The 21,228-nt window shown below is 41.4% G+C and overlaps 1 protein-coding gene across 1 annotated transcript in view; it reads left to right on the forward strand.

Annotated features, from left to right (window-relative positions):
• The window catches only part of baz1b (bromodomain adjacent to zinc finger domain, 1B), an 86,520-nt gene that overhangs the window by 36,389 nt on the left and 28,903 nt on the right, over positions 1-21,228 (forward strand). Inside the window, exons 8-12 of the mRNA XM_072243572.1 lie at positions 646-773; positions 2,504-2,621; positions 9,008-9,106; positions 10,908-11,085; positions 13,358-13,531. Of these exons, the coding sequence (XP_072099673.1) occupies positions 646-773; positions 2,504-2,621; positions 9,008-9,106; positions 10,908-11,085; positions 13,358-13,531 (697 nt within the window). The remainder of the gene's footprint in view (positions 1-645; positions 774-2,503; positions 2,622-9,007; positions 9,107-10,907; positions 11,086-13,357; positions 13,532-21,228) is intronic.

A 21,228-nucleotide genomic window follows, 5' to 3' on the forward strand; every position in this document is an offset into this window, starting at 1 on the left:
TATTCAGTTTGGCAAAAATGTCTGATCCATTATATTGAGACAAAATTTTATATCTCTGGTCTCCTGATAGGATGTTCTAATTGGCTACCTATTTGGACCATACTTTCTTTAGCAGAAGCCAACATTGGTGATCTGAAAGGGGGTTCTGAAGGTTTTGGAGGAAGTGGATAAAGGGAAAGCTTTTGAGTTTTTTATTCTCATGGGGCATGGAATAATCAAAATGATGTGCTTTTTCTGATTCTTCATCCACTTTTCAGAATGTTGTCCTTGTGGGGAGGAGCATTTCTCGCTGTCATCAGTAAAGCAAAAAATAGGTAGACCTCGATGGATTGTTAAACCATCAATGCTGGTTGAAAAATATTGTTCAAAAGATTTTTCTGTGCAGTTATTTTGTACCTAGTGAACTAGATTGTGGATAGATGATGTTTTTGATCAACTTGGAGAAATTTGTTTTAAAATCTCATCTTGTTTCTTCTGGATTGTGTAAATGTTGTGCAGTAGTTTCTTTTGAGATACTGCTTTATGTTGTGTTTGACTAAGGTGAGATTGTAGGTATAAAACTAATACTTTAAAACTGAAATTTTGCTTTAGTAAAAATTAATGGATGTGTTCCTGCAAGTAACTATGTGTGATAATTTTATGCAGGTACTGGCTATTTTCTGATCTGGTACCTGGACTGTATGTGGAGAAGGGATGGGTCCATGATGGTATTGATTATAGCTTTACCCTTCCAGAAGAATATACACATCACGAAGAAGATCCTGACTCTAAAAGTAAGTCTTGAATCATTGCTATTACACTAAATTACTCGTTCGTTCATACTGGCAATGTACCAAAATCTTTATGCAAGCATACCCTCTGTTACACAGGGGTTGCATTCTTAGAAAACCATACGTATTGCAATTTTTCACACTGCAAACCCCAAATTTTCCATTGAATGCCTTGCTATAAAATGTATTCTTACAAAATGTTTTTCCCTCATATTCAACTACTATATTGCGTTGGCAGTGACCCACCACTGTTATTTAACTGTTGAAGCTGGCATTAGACTCGGGATGGACAAATCTTGTGGATTAGGAAATGGTTTGGAAAGTGGAGTATCGGAATAATGATAAGATTTGAATAAAGATTGAGGTTTGTTAGAGAAAGGTGCAATAGTATTGATGTAGGACAAGTTCAGAGGGGATAATGGGTTAAAATACAGTGACCAAGTAGAGTCTAGGCAGAGAGTCAGAAAAATGTCTCACAGATGAAGATTGAGACAGCACTGCAACCTGAGGTGTCAGTTTACATGTTGGACTGGAGAGGGCATGACAAAGGAAGGAGTGGCTTGAGAGAACCAATCCAGTTGAAACTGTGATGTTGTATCCAAATCTTACTCCCCCACAGTATTGAGTAAAAATAAAAATTGACATTTGTTGCTTTCACATTTTGTTTGTTTTATCTTTCTCTTGCATAAATTTAGTAATAGTGAATTTTTGTGTGGTGATTTGTGATTTCCATAAGGAGAGTATGTTATCGAAACTATCGTAATTCAGAGTTGCCTGTACTGAATTCATTAGGTCATAGTAAAATAGAAGTCTTAAGTCTTCACATCCTGTTTAGATCAGTGCTAAGTGAACTAGATAAAAATTCCCATGCTGGATGCTTACATCAAGGAAGGAAGGAGAAATTTCAGTGATTGAGAATTGGATCATGCTTGATTATTCCTCCCCTACTCCCTTCAGCTTCAGTGACGGATGCCCCCTTGTGCAGGCTACTGAAGGACTTCTAGTATTTGAAACTTTTCATGACATGGATTGGGCCGGAGAGGCAAGATAGTAGACCTAGAAATTTGAATTGAATGAACGGCTTTAATTGTGTGAAAATCTGGGAAATGTATAGCTGAGTAATAGTGAAACTACTCATTATCTACATAGAAAGCAGCAAAACCTTCAGTGTCAATCTCCCATTCTGACTATAGCATTTTTCACAATGTGTAATGGAAACAATGGAACGAGCCTTTTGCAGATGGACGTTAGAGCTCAAGGAACACAATGCATTCAGCATTTAATTTTTGGAGTGTTTTGTTTTAGATTGTATAAATAAAACTTTTTTTCCAGTTTTTCTTATTCTGTGCTAGAAGAGCTCTGAGCTCTGTTCTTCGGTTGCGGCCAGTTGTTTTTGGAGGTTGGAAGGGAGACTGGAGGAGAGGGAAATGGTGTGTGCATGCTTAATACTAATTTCATTTCCGCAGGTCAAGGGATAAGTGGTATAAGTAAGTTTTCACACTGGTATTTATTTTATTTTAAATGTAACACAGCCTCAATTTTTTTTGCTGAGGTACCTGGGATTAAATCAGTTTATGAGCAGTGGCTTCTGTGATCTGCAATTAATGTTTGATTTATTAGGTTCAAAGGGAATTATTTTTGGATGGTGTATCTTGTTAGAAACCTGATTGAATGAATACTCTGAAATTACGATTTGTCATTCGTCTGATCCTCCGGATATATTTACCTTTCAGGCAATGATGGCGACAGCATTGCTGAGAGCAACTTTAACGACAGTGGCCACCAGGGGTCCTCCTATACAGCAGAAATTTGCATTGAAACCACTGTGCCTAAACAAGGACAGAATCTATGGTACTTTCAGGTTTTTCACATCTGTATTTAGTTGTATCAATTTAATGTCCAATGTAGAGAATGAGTAAATACTTTCAGAATGTTTTAAAATTAGTCTTGATGTTAATTTCAATGCCTTTACTTTAAAGACCATTTGGTCAGTGATGCCTTTGTGACAAGCAGGAAGTTGGGCTTCGGAGTATTAGTTGCTTAGTTTGCCCAGATGCTGATTGAGGACAGGATTCGGCTTGAAATACAATCCATCCTTGGTCATATAACATGCTGTACATACTGTATGGACTCTGGTATGAGCAGAATGCTGGAGGAAAGGAATATTTTAAATTTCCATTAAGAAATTAAATTTAAAAAAAAATACCTTAAACTAATTAAAAACAAAAACAACAGGAATTCTGCAGATGCTGGAAATTCAAGCAACACACATCAAAGTTGCTGGTGAACGCAGCAGGCCAGGCAGCATCTCTAGGAAGAGGTGCAGTCGACGTTTCAGGCCGAGACCCTTCGTCAGGACTAACTGAAGGAAGAGTGAGTGAGGGATATGAAAGTTGGAGGGGGAGGGGGAGATCCAAAATGATAGGAGAAGACAGGAGGGGGAGGGATGGAGCCAAGAGCTGGACAGGTGATTGGCAAAAGGGGATACGAGAGGATCATGGGACAGGAGGTCTGGGAAGAAAGACGGGGGGGGGGACCCAGAGGATGAGCAAGAGGTATATTCAGAGGGACAGAGGGAGAAAAAGGAGAGTGAGAGAAAGAATCTGTGCATAAAAATGTAACAGATGGGGTACGAGGGGGAGGTGGGGCCTAGCGGAAGTTAGAGAAGTCGATGTTCGTGCCATCAGGTTGGAGGCTACCCAGACGGAATATAAGGTGTTGTTCCTCCAACCTGAGTGTGGCTTCATCTTTACAGTAGAGGAGGCCGTGGATAGACATGTCAGAATGGGAATGGGTTGTGGAATTAAAATGTGTGGCCACTGGGAGATCCTGCTTTCTCTGGCGGACAGAGCGTAGATATTCAGCAAAGCAGTCTCCCAGTCTGCGTCGGGTCTCGCCAATATATAAAAGGCCACATCGGGAGCACCAGACGCAGTATATCACCCCAGCCGACTCACAGGTGAAGTGTTGCCTCACCTGGAAGGACTGTTTGGGGCCCTGAATGGTGGTAAGGGAGGAAGGGTAAGGGCATGTGTAGCACTTGTTCCGCTTACACGGATAAGTGCCAGGAGGGAGATCAGTGGGGAGGGATGGGGGGGGACAAATGGACAAGGGAGTTGTGTCGGGAGCGATCCCTGTGGAATGCAGAGAGAGGGGGGGAGGGAAAGATGTGCTTAGTGGTGGGATCCCGTTGGAGGTGGCGGAAGTTACGGAGAATAATATGTTGGACTCGGAGGCTGGTGGGGTGGTAGGTGAGGACCAGGGGAACCCTATTCCTAGTGGGGTGGCGGGAGGATGGAGTGAGAGCAGATGTACGTGAAATGGGGGAGATGCGTTTAAGAGCAGAGTTGATAGTGGAGGAGGGGAAGCTCCTTTCTTTAAAAAATGAAGACATCTCCCTCGTCCAAGAATGAAAAGCCTCATCCTGAGAGCAGATGCGGCGGAGACGGAGGAATTGCGAGAAGGGGATGGCGTTTTTGCAAGAGACAGGGTGAGAAGAGGAATAGTCCAGATAGCTGTGAGAGTCAGTAAGCTTATAGTAGACATCAGTGGATAAGCTGTCTCCAGAGACAGAGACAGAAAGATCTAGAAAGGGGAGAGAGGTGTTGGAAATGGACCAGGTAAACTTGAGGGCAGGGTGAAAGTTGGAGGCAAAGTTAATAAAGTCAACGAGTTCTGCATGCGTGCAGGAAGCAGCGCCAATGCAGTCGTCAATGTAGCGAAGGAAAAGTTGGGGACAGATACCAGAATAGGCACGGAACATAGATTGTTTCACAAACCCAACAAAAAGGCAGGCATAGCTAGGACCCATACGGGTGCCCATAGCTACACCTTTAGTTTGGAGGAAGTGGAAGGAGCCAAAGGAGAAATTATTAAGAGTAAGGACTAATTCCGCTAGACGGAGCAGAGTGGTGGTAGAGGGGAACTGATTAGGTCTGGAATCCAAAAAGAAGCGTAGAGCTTTGAGACCTTCCTGATGGGGGATGGAAGTATATAAGGACTGGACATCCATGGTGAAAATAAAGCGGTGAGGGCCAGGGAACTTAAAATCATCGAAAAGTTTAAGAGCGTGAGAAGTGTCACGAACATAGGTCGGAAGGGATTGAACAAGGGGTGATAAAACAGTGTCGAGGTATGCAGAAATGAGTTCGGTGGGGCAGGAGCAAGCTGAGACAATAGGTCGGCCAGGACAGGCAGGTTTGTGGGTCTTGGGTAGGAAGTAGAAACGGGAAGTGCGGGGTGTGGGAACTATAAGGTTGGTAGCAGTGGATGGGAGATCCCCTGAGCGGATAAAGTCGGTGATGGTGTGGGAGACAATGGCCTGGTGCTCCTTAGTGGGGTCACGATCGAGGGGTAAATAAGAGGAGGTATCCGCGAGTTGTCGCTGTGCCTTGGCAAGGTAGAGGTCAGTACGCCAGACTACAACAGCACCCTCCTTATCGGCGAGTTTAATAATAAGGTTAGGATTAGTGCGGAGTGAGTGGAGAGCAGAGCGTTCGGAAGGAGTGAGGTTGGAATGGGGACAAGGTGCGGTGAGGTTGAGACGATTGATGTCCCGTCGGCAATTAGCGGTAAAGAGATCCAGAGCAGGCAGAGGACCAGAGCGGGGTGTCCATGAAGAAGAGGAGGGTTGAAGACGGGAGAAGGGATCATCGGTGGGGGTGGAAGAGTCCTTGCCAAAGAAGTAGGCTCGGAGACAGAGACGGCGGAAGAAAAGTTCCGCATCGTGGCGAACACGGAACTCGCTGAGGTGTGGGTGAAGGGGGACAAAGGTGAGGCCCTTACTGAGGACCGAGCGTTCTGCCTCCGACAGTTGAAGGTCGGAGGGGATGGTAAAGACCCGGCACGGGTGAGAGCTGGGATCAGAGGGGGGAGGGGGGAGGCTGGGGGTGTCAATGGAGAGGGGAGGGTTGGGGTGAGAGGAAGATGGAGCCTCCGAGGGCCCAGGAGTTGACGGTGGAATCTGAGGAAGACAGGGCTGCGGAGTGGTGGTGGGGGAAGGGGAGACAGGAGTCACAACAGCAGCACATAAAGACTCGGCCTGGAGTTCAAGGCTGGAATCTTGAGAGCTGGGATCAGAGGGGGGAGGCTGGGGGTGTCAATGGAGAGGGGAGGGTTGGGGTGAGAGGAAGATGGAGTCTCTGAGGACCCAGGAGCTGACAATGGGATCTGAAGGAGACGGGGTTGCAGAGTATTGGTGGGGGAAGGGGAGACGGGAGTCACAACAGCAGCACATAAAGACCCGGCCTGGAGTTCAAGGCTGGCGTCGCAGTTGGTGGTTGCGCAATCGCTGTGAAGGTGTCCATGGTCGTTGCTGGAGTCCGGGTTTTGAATATGCCCTGAGATGTTGGAGCCGCCAAGATCAGTGGCAGGGGCCGCAATCTGAAGTTCATGCCTGCTAGCGTCGGGGCCGGCAGGCTCTGGAGTCTGTAGTCCACTTCCTCCCTTACCACCATTCAGGGCCCCAAACAGTTCTTCCAGGTGAGGCAACACTTCACCTGTGAGTCGACTGGGGTGATATACTGCGTCCGGTGCTCCCGATGTGGCCTTTTATATATTGGCGAGACCCGATGCAGACTGGGAGACCGCTTTGCTGAACATCTACGCTCTGTCCGTCAGAGAGAGCAGGATCTCCCAGTGGCCACACATTTTAATTCCACATTCCATTCCCATTCTGACATGTCTATCCAAGGCCTCCTCTACTGTAAAGATGAAGCCACACTCAGGTTGGAGGAACAACACCTTATATTCCGTCTGGGTAGCCTCCAACCTGATGGCATGAACATCGACTTCTCTAACTTCCGCTAGGCCCCACCTCCCCCTCGTACCCCATCTGTTACTTATTTTTATGCACACATTCTTTCTCTCACTCTCCTTTTTCTCCCTCTGTCCCTCTGAATATACCTCTTGCTCATCCTCTGGGTCCCCCCCCCCCCCCCCTTGTCTTTCTTCCCGGACCTCCTGTCCCATGATCCTCTCGTATCCCCTTTTGCCAATCACCTGTCCAGCTCTTGGCTCCATCCCTCCCCCTCCTGTCTTCTCCTATCATTTTGGATCTCCCCCTTCCCCTCCAACTTTCATATCCCTTACTCACTCTTCCTTCAGTTAGTCCTGACGAAGGGTCTCGGCCTGAAACGTCGACTGCACCTCTTCCTAGAGATGCTGCCTGGCCTGCTGCGTTCACCAGCAACTTTGATGTGTGTTACCTTAAACTAATTTGTGGTTTTAAGAGTTCAGTTGCTCCAGCAACTGAGTCTGTTTACATCTTTTTAGAATCTATGAAGTTGTGGTGTACCTTTACATTTTGGGGAAACATTAAACATTTGTTTATTATTGTAGCAAAGCTGGAGGATATCTCTAGACTCCTTCTTCCATAGGATATGTGAGCGCAGAAACCTACCATTTATCTTAACTAGACCTTTGCCAGCATTAATACATCTCTTGAGCTAACCTCTGCCTTTAAGTGCATGAATTCATACAGCATGGAAATAGGGCCCTTTAGTCTATGCTGAGCAAGACTCCTTTCTAAGCTGGTCCTATTTTTCCCTCATTTGGCCAATGTGACTAGCTTAGATGGGAAATCTTTCATATCCATATACCTATCTAAGTCCTACTCCTGACACTTGATTTTTAACTGCTGTTGTTTGCTGTAACGTAGTGGTTATCATGTTTGCTTCCCAATTTGATCCTGGGAGGACCATGATTTCTGGGGCAGAGCAGTACACTATGATGACACCCTTGACCCAGATTCAATTCTACTTCTGTAAGGAGTTCGCAGTCACAGGAAGAATGCACAAATTTCCCCCCATATTCCAAAGGCTTGTGGGTTAGAAGGTTAATTGGTCACGGGTGAATTGGGCGGTGACAGCTTGTTGGGCTGGAAGGGCCTGTTACCATGCCGTATCTTTAAAAATAAATAAATGCTGTTAACACACCTGCCTCAACCATTTCCTCTGGCAGCTCATTCCATATACTGACTACTACCCATCAAGTTCCTATCAAATCTCTCCCCTCTTACCTTAATCCTTCCTAGTTTTTGATCCTCCAACCTTGGAGGAAAATAAATGTGACCACATTGACTCTGTTCCCCCCACCCCCAGGACTTTATACAAATCTGTAAATTTATTCGTCATTCTCTTACAATGCAGTGGGGAATAAAGCTAACCTGCTCAAGCTGTTTTCATCATCCAGTCCCTCGAGCCCCAGCAACATCCTCAAATCCCCTCTGCACTCCTTCTAGCTTAATGGTATCCTTTCTATAGCAAAGTGACAAAAACGGAGCACAGTATTCCAGATGCAGTCTCACCAGTATATTGAGCAACTGCAGCATAACATTTTGCCTTCTATACTCAGTGCCCTGCCTGATGAATGCCATTGTGTTAAATATCTTATTCACTTGTCTACCTGTGATGCCACTGTTAAGGTACCATGAACTTGTACTCCTTAGACCCTGTTCTACACCCCGGGGTCCTAGTTTTGACTGAATGCCCTATCCTCATTTGTCTTCCCAAAGTGCAACACGGTGCACTTGTCCAAATTAAACTCCATTTGCCAATCCTCAGTGCCCTTACCCAACTGATCGAGATCCCTCTGTGCATCCCAATAACCATTTTCACTGTCAACACCACTGACTGTAGTGTCATCTGCAAACTCACTAACCTTTCCTTTTACATTCTTGTCCATGTTAGTGATATAGATAACAAATAGTCATGTGCCTCATGCTGACCTCTGGGGAATACTGCTTGTCAGTCCTTTTTTTCAAAAAAAAAATTTCCTTTGAACTCTCTTGCCTGAGTTTAGAATTTCTCTATTGCTATTTAATTACATTTCTTACCAGTTGTAACCTGCATATTATTTATCTGCTTAATTTATTTTAATTAGCAAATTGAAAATGTTTTGGCATTCAACTGCCCATTTATTTTTCCATCAACTTTTCAACCCTTAACCTAGATATCTCTTCTCATGGGTAATCCTACAAGTGCCATGCTGTATGATTGATTGAGGTGCTTTCTTAATTTTTTTTGTTGCATTTATTTGATTGCTAGTTTTGTTTGGTTGTCCTGAAGCGAATGCATCAATTCTCTAGCTTCCAAGAAGAAAGCCTGTCAGCTTTCTCTTGGGAGTTAGAACATTCATCTACTTTCTTTTAAGGTATTTGCCCACTATTTCTAGTGGGTGTGTGTGTGCTTACCTTCTTTGGAAATATTAGTGGGAATGTGATTTTTTTTCCCCCACAGGTTTGTGTGTGACACCCAGAAGGAACTTGATGAGCTCCTGAATTGCTTCCATCAGCAAGGAGTCAGAGAAAGTGCCCTGAAAGAGCGACTTCAGAAAAAGTAAGTCCTCTTTTAAAACTGCCATGTAACCTGTTTTACAATATTTTTTTTTAAAACAGTCTCTATTTCCTCTTAATTTATATTTTGTGAACTTCATCTTTTTTTTTGTACTGAATGGGCTTTCTGATTGGTCTGAGGCTTTAAGTGCTACTGGTTAGTTATCTTTGGACAGGTAATAAAGTTCAAATCAGGATGTGGAAACTTTTTGTAATGAACATCACTGTTAACCTTCCTGAAGAACTCCAGGCCTGTTGAAATACATTTTTGTTCATGACTAGCTTAATTCTTCCCCAAACAATACCTGCTGCCCTTGGTCCATGTCTCATATGCAATGCTTTTCCTTACTTTATACTCCAGTATCAACATCACTTTAGCCCTCCTAACGGTAAGTGGCTATTATTAGCTGTGTCCATTCCTGTCTTAATCATTTTGCAATTTAACTAAGTGATTGGAAAGTTATAGTTCATTTCTCCACCTAGGTTCTTATTTGAATACTTTAACCAATTTTAGCACCTTAGTGTACTTTCTGGATGTTACATGACTGGACAGAGACAGAAAACTGGGGTTTTCCTGTTCTGTGAGGTACAGCAGTGTACTCATTGTACTTGCTAGTTTGCCAGACTGGCTTCCACACATTGAAAAGCAGATTTATGCTTTAACTTACTGGGATCTTGCTATGGCTACTGAACACTAGGTTGTGATTTGTTGACTTTGAAGGTTTTTGCTTGTGAATGGTACGTGCTTCTGTCTGTTCTCAAGTAATCTTGTTTTACTAATTGGCCACATTGTTAAGATGCTGCTCTACATTATGTGTAGTAAATTTTGAGCAGTGTAATGTTGATTCAGTTCTTTTGAGTTATTTTTGTTTGAATTCAAGGTCGCCCCTCTTTCCCCCTGTGATTTATTGATAAGCTCTGTTCAAATTCAAATAATTAAATATGACGGAGTGTGATGCAAAACAACTGAATGAATCTGCACAGTTTGAGTGGGCAGGCTCAATTCCATGGAAGTATATTCGTATCTGATTAAGTTTAAGGTGGAAGCTCTCTTCTGTTAGAATGATTAATGCAGCATTTTTGTTTTTCATAAATTTATTTAAAAGTCATTTCCAATATTACAGAGAAGTTTAAATAGTTTTTTAAAAAAAAGAATGTGAGATTTGTGTACTTAGAATCATAGTATTTCAGTATGGAATCTGGACCTTAGTCATAACTGATCTATATCAACCAGGATGCCCATCTAAGCTAGTCTCATTTGCCTGTGTTTACTTCTATCCCTCTATACCTTTCTTAACAATGTACCTGCCCAGTGTCTGATACCATAAAACATTTTTAAACTACTGAGTTTTTTTTAAATGAGTCATTGTGATCTGGAGAAGGTCTAATAAGCTGCCCCAAAGTAATGTGATATATATCATTAACAAGGATTCTTTTTAGGCTTGAATGATATTTGTTAGAGAATACATATTAGAGGTCTTAGGAGTCACTAATAAGTAAGGAGGAGCATCCATCATCTGCAAAGGGAAATAGACAGATTAATCATGGACAATAAACTGTTGGATGCAAAATAAAGTGGGGGGGAAAGGAGGTAATTCAATGAGCATAGCGAATAAACTTTTACATGGTTGGAGCTAAGGAGTTAAGAAATGTAACCACTTAACATGCAGATGCAATTAAGGTGCAAATCCATGCTCCATCATAGTATGAAGATGGTTGCCTGCTTTGAAAGAGGTGCTGTTTTAGTTTATTGATATAATTGATGATGCATGTTGCAATCTTTAAAAAGTAACCTCTTTTTATAGATACCATGATATTCTTCATTCACTCCACTATGCCCGGAAACCAAACCTTGGTCTAAAGTCCTGTGACGGCCATCAGGAACTCCTCAACTATCTCCGAACAGACCTCATTGAGGTGGCAACCCGACTGCAAAAGGGAGGGTTGGGATACATGGACAAATGTGATGAATTTGAGGAGAGGGTAAGTAAACACATGAACGCTAGTGTACTCAGCAAGTGGTGTTTGTATGACCGGTAGCTGTTGTACATAGATGCTAGCACAGTATTCATGATCAATCATTCAACTGTTTTGACAAAGTAAGCTAGTTATTTGTCTAGTTTAATATTAAAGTAAATGTTTTCTTAGCTTTACCCTTGTTGGTAAAAAGAGATTGGTTTTAACCCAGGAAAATACAGACATTCAGAACCATGGATGTCTATTCCCACTCCTCGTAAAGAGTATTTCTTCTGGCTTGAAATTAACATTTTGCTTTTCTTTTTAAAAGTGAGATTATGAACTCTTCTTAATCTTGTCATTTTTTTTCTTCTCCAACAATGATAACATGGACTGATAGCTCCCTTCTGTGTTATTAGTTTCTATAATATATTCTTAGCCAAGAAAGGTGCCTTCAAAGAGTTTGTCCTTTGTGGAGCAGCAGTCCTTTTCTCTGTTACATCGTTAGTTCTCTTCGTGGTGATAGTTTATTTTCTCCAACCCAAATTGTTCTTGTGCTGAGCTTCCAGTCTGGTGTGTATTATCAGTAACAGCTGTTCATTTAGCTGATGGCTGCCTTGTACTCGGAGTGTAAAAGTTTTGCACTACTTTGAATTAGTTTTCTTCAGGACTCCACTTCTAAATCAGCCTGATTGTGTAATAATATTAAGTAATATTAAGTATTAATATTAAGTATTTGCACTCAACCAGCCATATTATAATGGACATGAATTAATCCATTGTCCAATTTGAGCATAATTTCATTAAACCAGATGTCATTTATGGGGAAAATCAAGATTGTGGAGTAAGGGTGCCTGCTGAGATTGTCAATGGAACAGAGGTGGTCAAGAAAAATGTGTGTTTTTTCTAAAAAAACATTCTCAGATTAAGTTCATCATTAAGACGAAAGGGGTTTAAGCATATTATATGCACAGAGTGTGGTTTGTTGACTGATAAATTTGGCTAAATTTTACTCGGAGAGGCACTTCTGATGGCAAAGATTGGACCAAGCTAACTTAATGTAAAGGAGGAAAATAAAAAGAAAACTGCAGATTCTCAATCTGAAATAGAAAAACAGAAAATGCTGGAAACACTCAGCATCTGTGATCTGGAATGTTAGAGTTAATATCTAGACTCTTTCTTTTCTCTATTCCTTTAAAGGGTCTTCATCCTGAAACATTCACTCTTTTCTCTTTTTGGAATTATCTGATTTTTGTGAATTATATCCCCAAATAAATCATTGGGAATTGGAGCATTATAGTCTTGTTTAGATGTCCAAAACTAGGGAAGCACCATCTTTGGCATTGCAAATTTGCAGTTTATCCAACATCATTTGGCCTTCCAACCCACATATTTACACTGCTCAAATCCTTTGTTTTGTCTCCCTTCAAACAATTTCTAAGCTGTGGAGAAACAGTGAGACAACTGTCAAAAGTACAGAATCAACAGAAAATCAAAGTTGCTTGAATTTCCAGCATCTGCGGAATTCCTGTTGTTATCAACAGAAAATGTTGGAATTCTTAGTAGATTAGGCAGCATCTTTGAAGACTGAAGCAAGTTAATATTTTTTTGATGATATTTGAAAGATCATTGTCCTGAAACAGGACTTTTTTTTTCTCTTTGCAGATGCTGCCTCACCTGAGTAGTTAACACATTTTGAATTTTTAATTTTGGATTCTAGTGGAATACTTTACATTTGTAGGAATAAGATAAAGCTAGGATCAAATATCCCCATATCAGAGCAATCTGCTGTATGTGGTGCAGTATTTTTATGAAATTGGTAATAAGAATGCAGGTAGTGATTAACCAATGTGGAATATTCACTGTTATTGAACTATGGTTTTTGGGTGTATAGGAAAGGAAAGAAAGTGTCTTAAAATGCTGCTGTATGCACAGTAAGGAAACACATTGTGACCAGTTACAGTTATGACTTGTTTCAAAGAGCAGCACGATTTAGAACCATTTCTGAAGTTCAGTCAGGTGACTGCTGAGAAACTGGGAGCTCGAGTAGGTGGCATCCATTGAGGACCAGTTATTAAATCAGAACACTTCTTGCTTTTATTTCTAACTTTGTGCCAATCTACATGGATAGCAGTTCCAGACTTGCTTTGATTCTCTACTCTTAAGTGTGACACATATGTTTGCCATCAAGTGTATTTGCATGATATGAAATTGAAGTTTGTGCTGCTTGAGCAAGTAGCCAATCAAGAGCTAAGTTGAGATGAAAATAATTTCATTGTATCACTTCCTGGTTTGCTAGGTGCGATCGATGGATGATCTGAAGGATTTGGGAGAGTGCGTAATCACACTTCAGGAGTGTATAATAAAGAAATTTCTCCAAGGTTTCATGGCTCCCAAGCAAAAAAAGAAAGCAGGCGAGGAAGTAAAGGTGGAGGAAGTGGATGAGGAAAAGAAAATGGCTGAAGAAGCTAAGGTAAGTTGTGAAATTTCACTCTGGAGCACAGTTAATGCAAACATCACCTCAGGTATTCTGCTTACTGTGAAGACTAACAATTGATGATATGCCATATCCAGCGTTCTATTCCACTGACTTAGTCTTAATTAATAGCTTTGTCTTTTGCTTTCTGACTCCTATATTTTAAACATTACTTCCAAAATACTTTGTATTATCACCTCTATCTCTTCCTTTGAGGCATTCCTTAAAACCTACTCTTTTGGGCAAGCCAAAGAACCCTCCTTTTATACAATATCAATTTTTCTTTGGTTATGCGTTTGCAAAGCTCATTTGCACAGAAAATGGCATTGAAGATGCAAACTAATTTTGAAATTTTCTTTTGAGATTGGGGCATTGATAACAGTCACTATTTATTGCCTATCCCGAATTATTCTTAAGAGATTGGTGGTGAGCTTCTGCCATAAGGTGCTCAAGTCCTGTTAAAGGTATATACTTGGGTAGGAAGTTTCTGGATTTGGACTCAGTAACCAGTGATGTTATTCTGGATAAGGATGGTGCCGGATTGGGAGGGGAGCTTGCACAGTTTGTTGTTTCCTCACAACGACAGCATTTGGGCTTCATAAAAGATATCTCTGAGAAATGTGGTCAGAATAGCCTGTATGAGAAACGACTGTACATAATATGGATGCTAAACACTGCAGCCATTGTGCACTTGCAGTAGAGGGAATGAATGTTTAGCCTGGTTGATATAGTGCAATATTGGTTTGTACTGGGTGTTGATGAACTTCTTGAGAGTTGTTTGAATTGTATTTGAGGCAGGTGGAGAGTATTGCATCATGGTACTGATTTGGCAGAATTGGTTTGGGGATTTGAGAGGTATACTGTTGGCTGTAGAATACCCAGCTGATCATCTATTCTTGTAGTAGTTTATTAATGTGGCTGGTCCATTTGAGTTGGTTTTAATATAATCAGCCAGTCCCAATCTTGAAATGCAGAGTGAGAGGGTGTGTTTGACAGGGTGTTGTTAGCAAACTTTAATCAAAGATTAAATTGCATTGTATCTAATATTCTTGATCTACCTCATCATCTCACAATGTTCCCATTACTACTATTTCACCTTCATTTCAAAATGCTTCCTTCATTTTAAGAATTAAAACTTTTTCTTTTGTTCAAAGAGCAATTCAAAATGTCATACTCTCCAAGTTGCTGGAACCCTAACGAAAGTACTCATTTTGTGTTCTCTATTGCTTATTTATTATTATTATGAGTTTTTTTCTTTTCGTATTTGGACAGTGTTGTCTTGCACATTAATTTTTTCTGTCTTGTGTAGTTTTTCATTGATTCTATTGTTTCTTTGTGTTTAACATTTGACAAGGTTCCACACGGTAGGCTTATTCAGAAAGTTAGAAGGCATGGGATCCAGGGAAGTTTGGCCAGGTGGATTCAGAATTGGCTTGCCTGCAGAAGGCAGAGGGTGGTAGTGGAGGGAGTACATTCAGATTGGAGGATTGTGACTAGTGGTGTCCCACAAGGATCTGTTCTGGGAACTCTACTTTTCATGATTTTTATTAACGACCTGGATGTGGGGGTAGAAGGGTGGGTTGGCAAGTTTGCAGACGACACAAAGGTTGGTGGTATTGTAGATAGTGTAGAGGATTGTCGAAGATTGCAGAGAGACACTGATAGGATGCAGAAGTGGGCTGAGAAGTGGCAGATGGAGTTCAACCCAGAGAAGTGTGAGGTGGTACACTTTGGAAGGACAAACTCCAAGGCAGAGTACAAAGTAAATAACAGGATACTTGGTAGTGTGGAGGAGCAGAGGGATCTCGGGGTACATGTCCACAGATCCCTGAAAGTTGCCTCACAGGTGGATAGGGTAGTTAAGAAAGCTTATGGGGTGTTAGCTTTCATAAGTCGAGGGATAGAGTTTAAGAGTCGCGATGTAATGATGCAGCTCTATAAAACTCTGGTTAGGCCACACTTGGAGTGTTGTGTCCAGTTCTGGTCACCTCACTATAGGAAGGATGTGGAAGCATTGGAAAGGGTACAGAGGAGATTTACCAGGATGCTGCCTGGTTTAGAAAGTATGCATTATGATCAGAGATTAAGGGAGCTAGGGCTTTACTCTTTGGAGAGAAGGAGGATGAGAGGAGACATGATTGAGGTGTACAAGATAATAAGAGGAATAGATAGAGTGGACAGCCAGCGCCTCTTCCCCAGGGCATCACTGCTCAATACAAGAGGACATGGCTTTAAGGTAAGGGGTGGGAAGTTCAAGGGGGATATTAGAGGAAGGTTTTTTACTCAGAGAGTGGTTGGTGCGTGGAATGTACTGCCTGAGTCAGTGGTGGAGGCAGATACACTAGTGAAGTTTAAGAGACTACTAGACAGGTATATGGAGGAATCTAAGGTGGGGGCTTATATGGGAGGCAGGGTTTGAGGGTCGGCACAACATTGTGGGCCGAAGGGCCTGTACTGTGCTGTACTATTCTATGTTCTATGTTAATATGAAAGCCTGCAAGACATTGAATTCAGGGTAGTATATGGTGAAAGATATGGACTTGGATATAAATTTATTTTGAACTTTGCTCACTATTAATTACCTCTAAGGTGGACTGATGGGGCAGACAATGTTACCAATTCGGCACATTTCTGTTGTACTGGAGCTGCACCGCAGCATATGGATATGGCCAGCAGGGGTCAATATTAGTTTAACAAAAGAGCATAATTCACTTGGTGTCTATCTTTCTGAGGCATTTCTATTCTTATCAGTTATCTCTAAATCCTCAAAACTAATGTAGGGTTTTCTCTCAAATTGACATAAATTGTACATTTAGACAGAGACGGAACACAGAGATTTCTACTCCATGTATATGAAGAATGTAAGTAATAAAGTCAATTTGATGTAGTAAGCTGGTAGGTAGAGTGGATGAGCACTGCTTCGTCTGATTGTGTAGAACCTTTTTGCACTCCTAATGTGTGGACTTCATGCCCTTAATATTATCCTGAATGCAAATTTTTCACTTTGAGCAGTCTTGGGCCAGGGATTCTCAAGAATCAGTGGGGTTGGTGAAATTTTCTAAGTCTGTAAGCATATTCTTGAGTCTTTTTTTTTTCCCCCTCCTTCAGCTTGGTATCTTTTTGAGAGTCTGATGTCAGACATCCAAGTAACTTTGCCTTTGAATCCAGCTTGATATAATGAGATCCTCACTGCTAGGGGCAGTGACAACACCTATGTGGGTAAATTTGGAGAGTTTAGTAAAGAGTGGATGATAGAATTGTTTCAGTGCCTTGAGGTGCCTGATGTAGCTGGACCAGGATTTAGGAGCCACTGCTTGTCACAGGTGCATAAGAAAGTCTGAAAAAGTATAGGAATAGAACACAATTGTGCTGACATCCAAAATTATTCCTTTTGTTTTGACTAATGTCTGTTGGTTAGATTGAGTGTCTAATAAATTTTAACATTGACAATTCAACCGTGATAATGGGAACATTCAACCAACAATAATTCGGGTCAGAATTAGTAGTCACTTGGATAGGTATGAAATAATCAGAGAAAATATAGGTTCATCACAGGTCATTTGTACCTCAGTAGTTTTCTGATGAAACAGTGGAGAGGTTTGATTAATATACAGTATATGAACTTCCAAATATTATTTCATAAATTGTCATATAATAAACTTGTCAAGTTAAAGGCTGGAACCAAAGGTGTTTTAGAGAGGATAGAGAATTGGCTAAGTAACAGGATAAAGTTGGAGCTCAGACTTGTTTTCCAAATGTGCAGATTTTCCAAATGTGCAGATAACACATTGGAAGCAGTGACCACAGGTGGAATGGATGGGTGGAGGACTGCAAAAATCTAACGCTGGGAAATGTGAAGATATTGTTTGGTAGAAAGAATGAGTAGAGCCAATATAACACATTTCTGATAAAAGGCACTTTCTATCCCTATGGATTGGACACTTATTTCCAATAATTTCAGATAAAAAAAAACCTCTCCAGTTTGTTTCAGAAGCGGCCAGTTCTGTTGAAAGGGTGACAATTGGTAATATAACCTGTTTTTTTTTACTCCATCAATGTTTCTTGATCTGCTGGGTATTTCCTACATTCTCTTATTTCATGCTTGCAGCAACTGCAGTTTTCTGTATCTAATATTTGCAACGCATTTTTTATTTCCTCTGTCCTCGTATATCTTCAATTTGCATCTTGTACCAGCATCACGTGAAGAACTGCATTTTGACCAGAACCGCCACTTGCATCATTTAGTTTCTCTTGGTCTGTTCCCTATCAAATATTTGTTCACTCCAGCCTTCCCCTTCCCTGCAGATTAAAACATGCTTGTCTTCCAACCTTTCGTTGTTGTAATGAAATGTCATCCACTTGAAATGCTAATTATTTCTCCACATAGATGTTGTCTGACCTCGTTTTATGTGCTTGTTTCATATTTCCAACATTTGTTGCTTTTCTCTTTGCTTTGAACTTTGGGAGTTTACATGGATAGCTTGATGAAAATGGTATGTCAAGTTGAGAAAGTTCTTAAAAAAAAAACAACAGATTTTGACCTCTATAAAGGAGTCTGAGTATAAGAGCAGGAAAGTCACAATAAGCCTTTATAGTTGCTCCCATGTTACAAATGCCAGACTTAGGACATCTGTATTTGCAGCCAAACTCCCAAAATGTTGTTGACTTCAAAAGCATCTGTTCTTGTGAATGACAAAGCTAGTTTCTCTCTCTATTGTATCCATTATTCTTATTAGTCAGTGGCTTTTAATGGCATTTATATTTGTTTTTTACAAAAATGTGTGTCTTATCAAACTTTGTCTATTTTCCAATTTATGAACAAAATCAATGTGTGGACATTAGTAAAATGAACCTGTTCATTGCCAGGAGTGGCCTGCATCGAACCAGACTGATGTGGGAGGAAAGGAAAAAGACTGGTGTGTCTCTGGTTGAGATTTTCACTGGCCTTAAATGAGGTCACAGATGACTGAAAGCTGGCAAATGTGGTTTTCCTTTTCAAGAGGGCAGCAAAGAAAAGCCTGCAATCTATAGACCTATGAGCGTAACTTCAGTAGTAGGGAAGTTACTAGAGAATATTCTGAGAGACAGGATTATTGATCAGAGGTGGCCAGCTGGCTTTGTCAAGGAAAAATCTTGTCTGGCCAATCTAGTTGATTTTGTCTTTGAGGAAATAATGAAGTGTATTGATGACGATAATGCAATAGATACAGTCTTCAGTAAAGGTTTTGTCAAAGTCCCACATGTAACTGACCAAAAAGGTTAGGGCCCTTGGAATCCAAGGCAAGCTGGCAAATTTGATCCAAAATTGGCTTGGAAGTAGGTGACAAGTGGGTTATAGTAGAAGGCTTTGTTTATGATTGGATGCCAGGTATTGGTGGTATTCCACAGGGATCAGTACTGGGACCTTCAGTGTTCCTAATACACCTGAATGATGTGGATGTGAATATAAGGAGGCATAATCATAAGTTTGTGGATGTGTACTCTTGGATAATAGAGTGTGAATGACTTGTTAGTGTAATGGACTAAGAAAATGCAGATGGAGTTTAATGCTGACTAATGTAAGGTAAGGTATCCTGGGAGTACTAATGAAGCTAGGACATTCACTCTCAATGAGAAGACTCCAGAGAATATTGAAGAATAGAGGGACCTTCATATGCAAGCTAGATATCCTTGAAGGTGGCAGTGCAGGTAGCTAATATGGTAAGGGATAAAAGATTTGAGGAGGGCCTTTTTCACCCTGAGTGCCTGGAATGCACTGTTGGAGAGAGTGGTGGAAGCAAAAGTTACTGACTGCATGAAATGACTGTCTAGCCAAACACTTGAATCATCTCAGCATAGGTCAGAGGATGGAAGTTTGGGACTAACTACAGATAGGTGCCCACTGGTTGATGTGGATATGGTAGGTTGAATGGCCTTTTTCATCCATATGACTCTGACTTGACATTCTTTAAGCCATGGTTAGAATATCATGTCTAGTAAAGAGATTGGCTAAAGTTATTTTAATTAATATCTTTAAAAATTGTCCTTGTTCTTCAAAGAGCGTGGTTTCCCTTCACCACTGATACTGCCCTCACCCACATCTTCTTCATTTCCTCACCTCATTTTCTTACCATCATAATGGATAGAGTAGCTCTTGTCCTCACCTACCACCTATGCGCCTTCACGTCCCTTCACCTACCACCTATCGCCTTCTCTGCAACTTCCACCATCTTCAACAGGATCACGCCACCAGATACATCTTTACCTTCTTCCCCCACTCCCACTCTCTGCTTCCTGCAGAGATTGCTCCCTCCTTGATTTCCTTGTCCATTCATCCCTCCCTAATAACCACTTTCCTGTCACTTATCCCTGCAGGCGAAGATGTGCCTACCCATTCACCTGTTCCCTCATCTCCATTCTTTCTAGGTGAAGCAGCAGTTCCCCACAGATTTGCAGGTGTCATCCACTGTGTCTGGTACCTCAGTGCAGCCTACTCTATATTGGTAAGCCCCAACGTTGATTGGGAGCCTGCTTTGCCAAGCACTTTCGCTTCATCTGCAGAAGGCAGGATTTCCCGATGGTCAACCATTTTAATTCCGATTCCAACATATTGGTCCTTGGCCTACTCTACTGCCACAATGAGGCCAATGTTAGGTTGGAGGAGCGAAACCTCCTATTCCATTGAGGTAGTCTCCAACCCAACGGCATGAATGTTGATTTATCTAACTTCTTCCCCTCCCACTTCCCTCTTCTTCCATTCTCCACTCTGCCTCCCCTCTTACCACTTTTCTTTCCTCTGACTCACCTTATTCTGACCATTTCCCCCTTCATTTCCAGTCCTGATGAAGTGCTTCGGCCTGAAATATCGACTTGTTTATTCATTTCTATAGGTGCTGCCTGACCTGAGTTCCTCCAGCCTTTTGTATGTGTTACTCTGGATTTCCAGCATGTGCAGAATCTCTTGTTTATTATTTGCTAAGATTATTCCAGGAATGTAGGAGTTTGGTCACGTTGAATAGACTATTGAAGCAGGGATTGCTCTTCCTGCGGCAGGGGAGGTTGCAGGGACATCTGATAAAATAGATTAACATCTTGAAGGATGTAGAAAGCTCTTCCAGGAGGAACAGAGAATCAAAACAATTTCTGATCAGCCTCACCCTTTCTACTGCCCTCCATCGCCCCTTCTATATTTCCACTCTTGACCAGTTAAGATTAAATAGCATTTGTCAATCTTTTGGATAGTACCCGCAGGATTTTTGTCCTTGAGTCGGTCTTTGTATCCTCTTCAGGTTCAAGTTTAATGGTCATTCAACCATACTTGAATGCCCATGAACACAGCCAAACAAAGCAGGGTTACTCTGGGGCCAGAGTGTAAGTACAGTACCAACAGTCATACGCAGCGCAAGGCACATATAAGATATCAATAAGTTAATCACAGGTATATTTGCTCTTTGTTCTTTCCACTGTTCCTCTTATTGGCAATGCACACTAGTTTTCTGTCTTTTCTGGATCTAACGAAAGATCATTGGTCTGAAAAGTAAAAGTGGTTGATTTGTCTTTCCACAGATCTACGAGTTGCTGAATATCACCAGCATTTTCCTTTTTCAGTTCAATAACATTCTGCATAGAGCCTCAGTTACTACTGATTTTGCAGGAAGCAAGTCCATGAGAAATGTGATCATTGCAATATGGGCATTGACAGTTGCTATCCCTCT

This window comes from Mobula birostris, chromosome 25, assembly GCF_030028105.1.
Source record: "Mobula birostris isolate sMobBir1 chromosome 25, sMobBir1.hap1, whole genome shotgun sequence".
In the NCBI taxonomy this organism is placed as follows: domain Eukaryota; kingdom Metazoa; phylum Chordata; class Chondrichthyes; order Myliobatiformes; family Myliobatidae; genus Mobula; species Mobula birostris.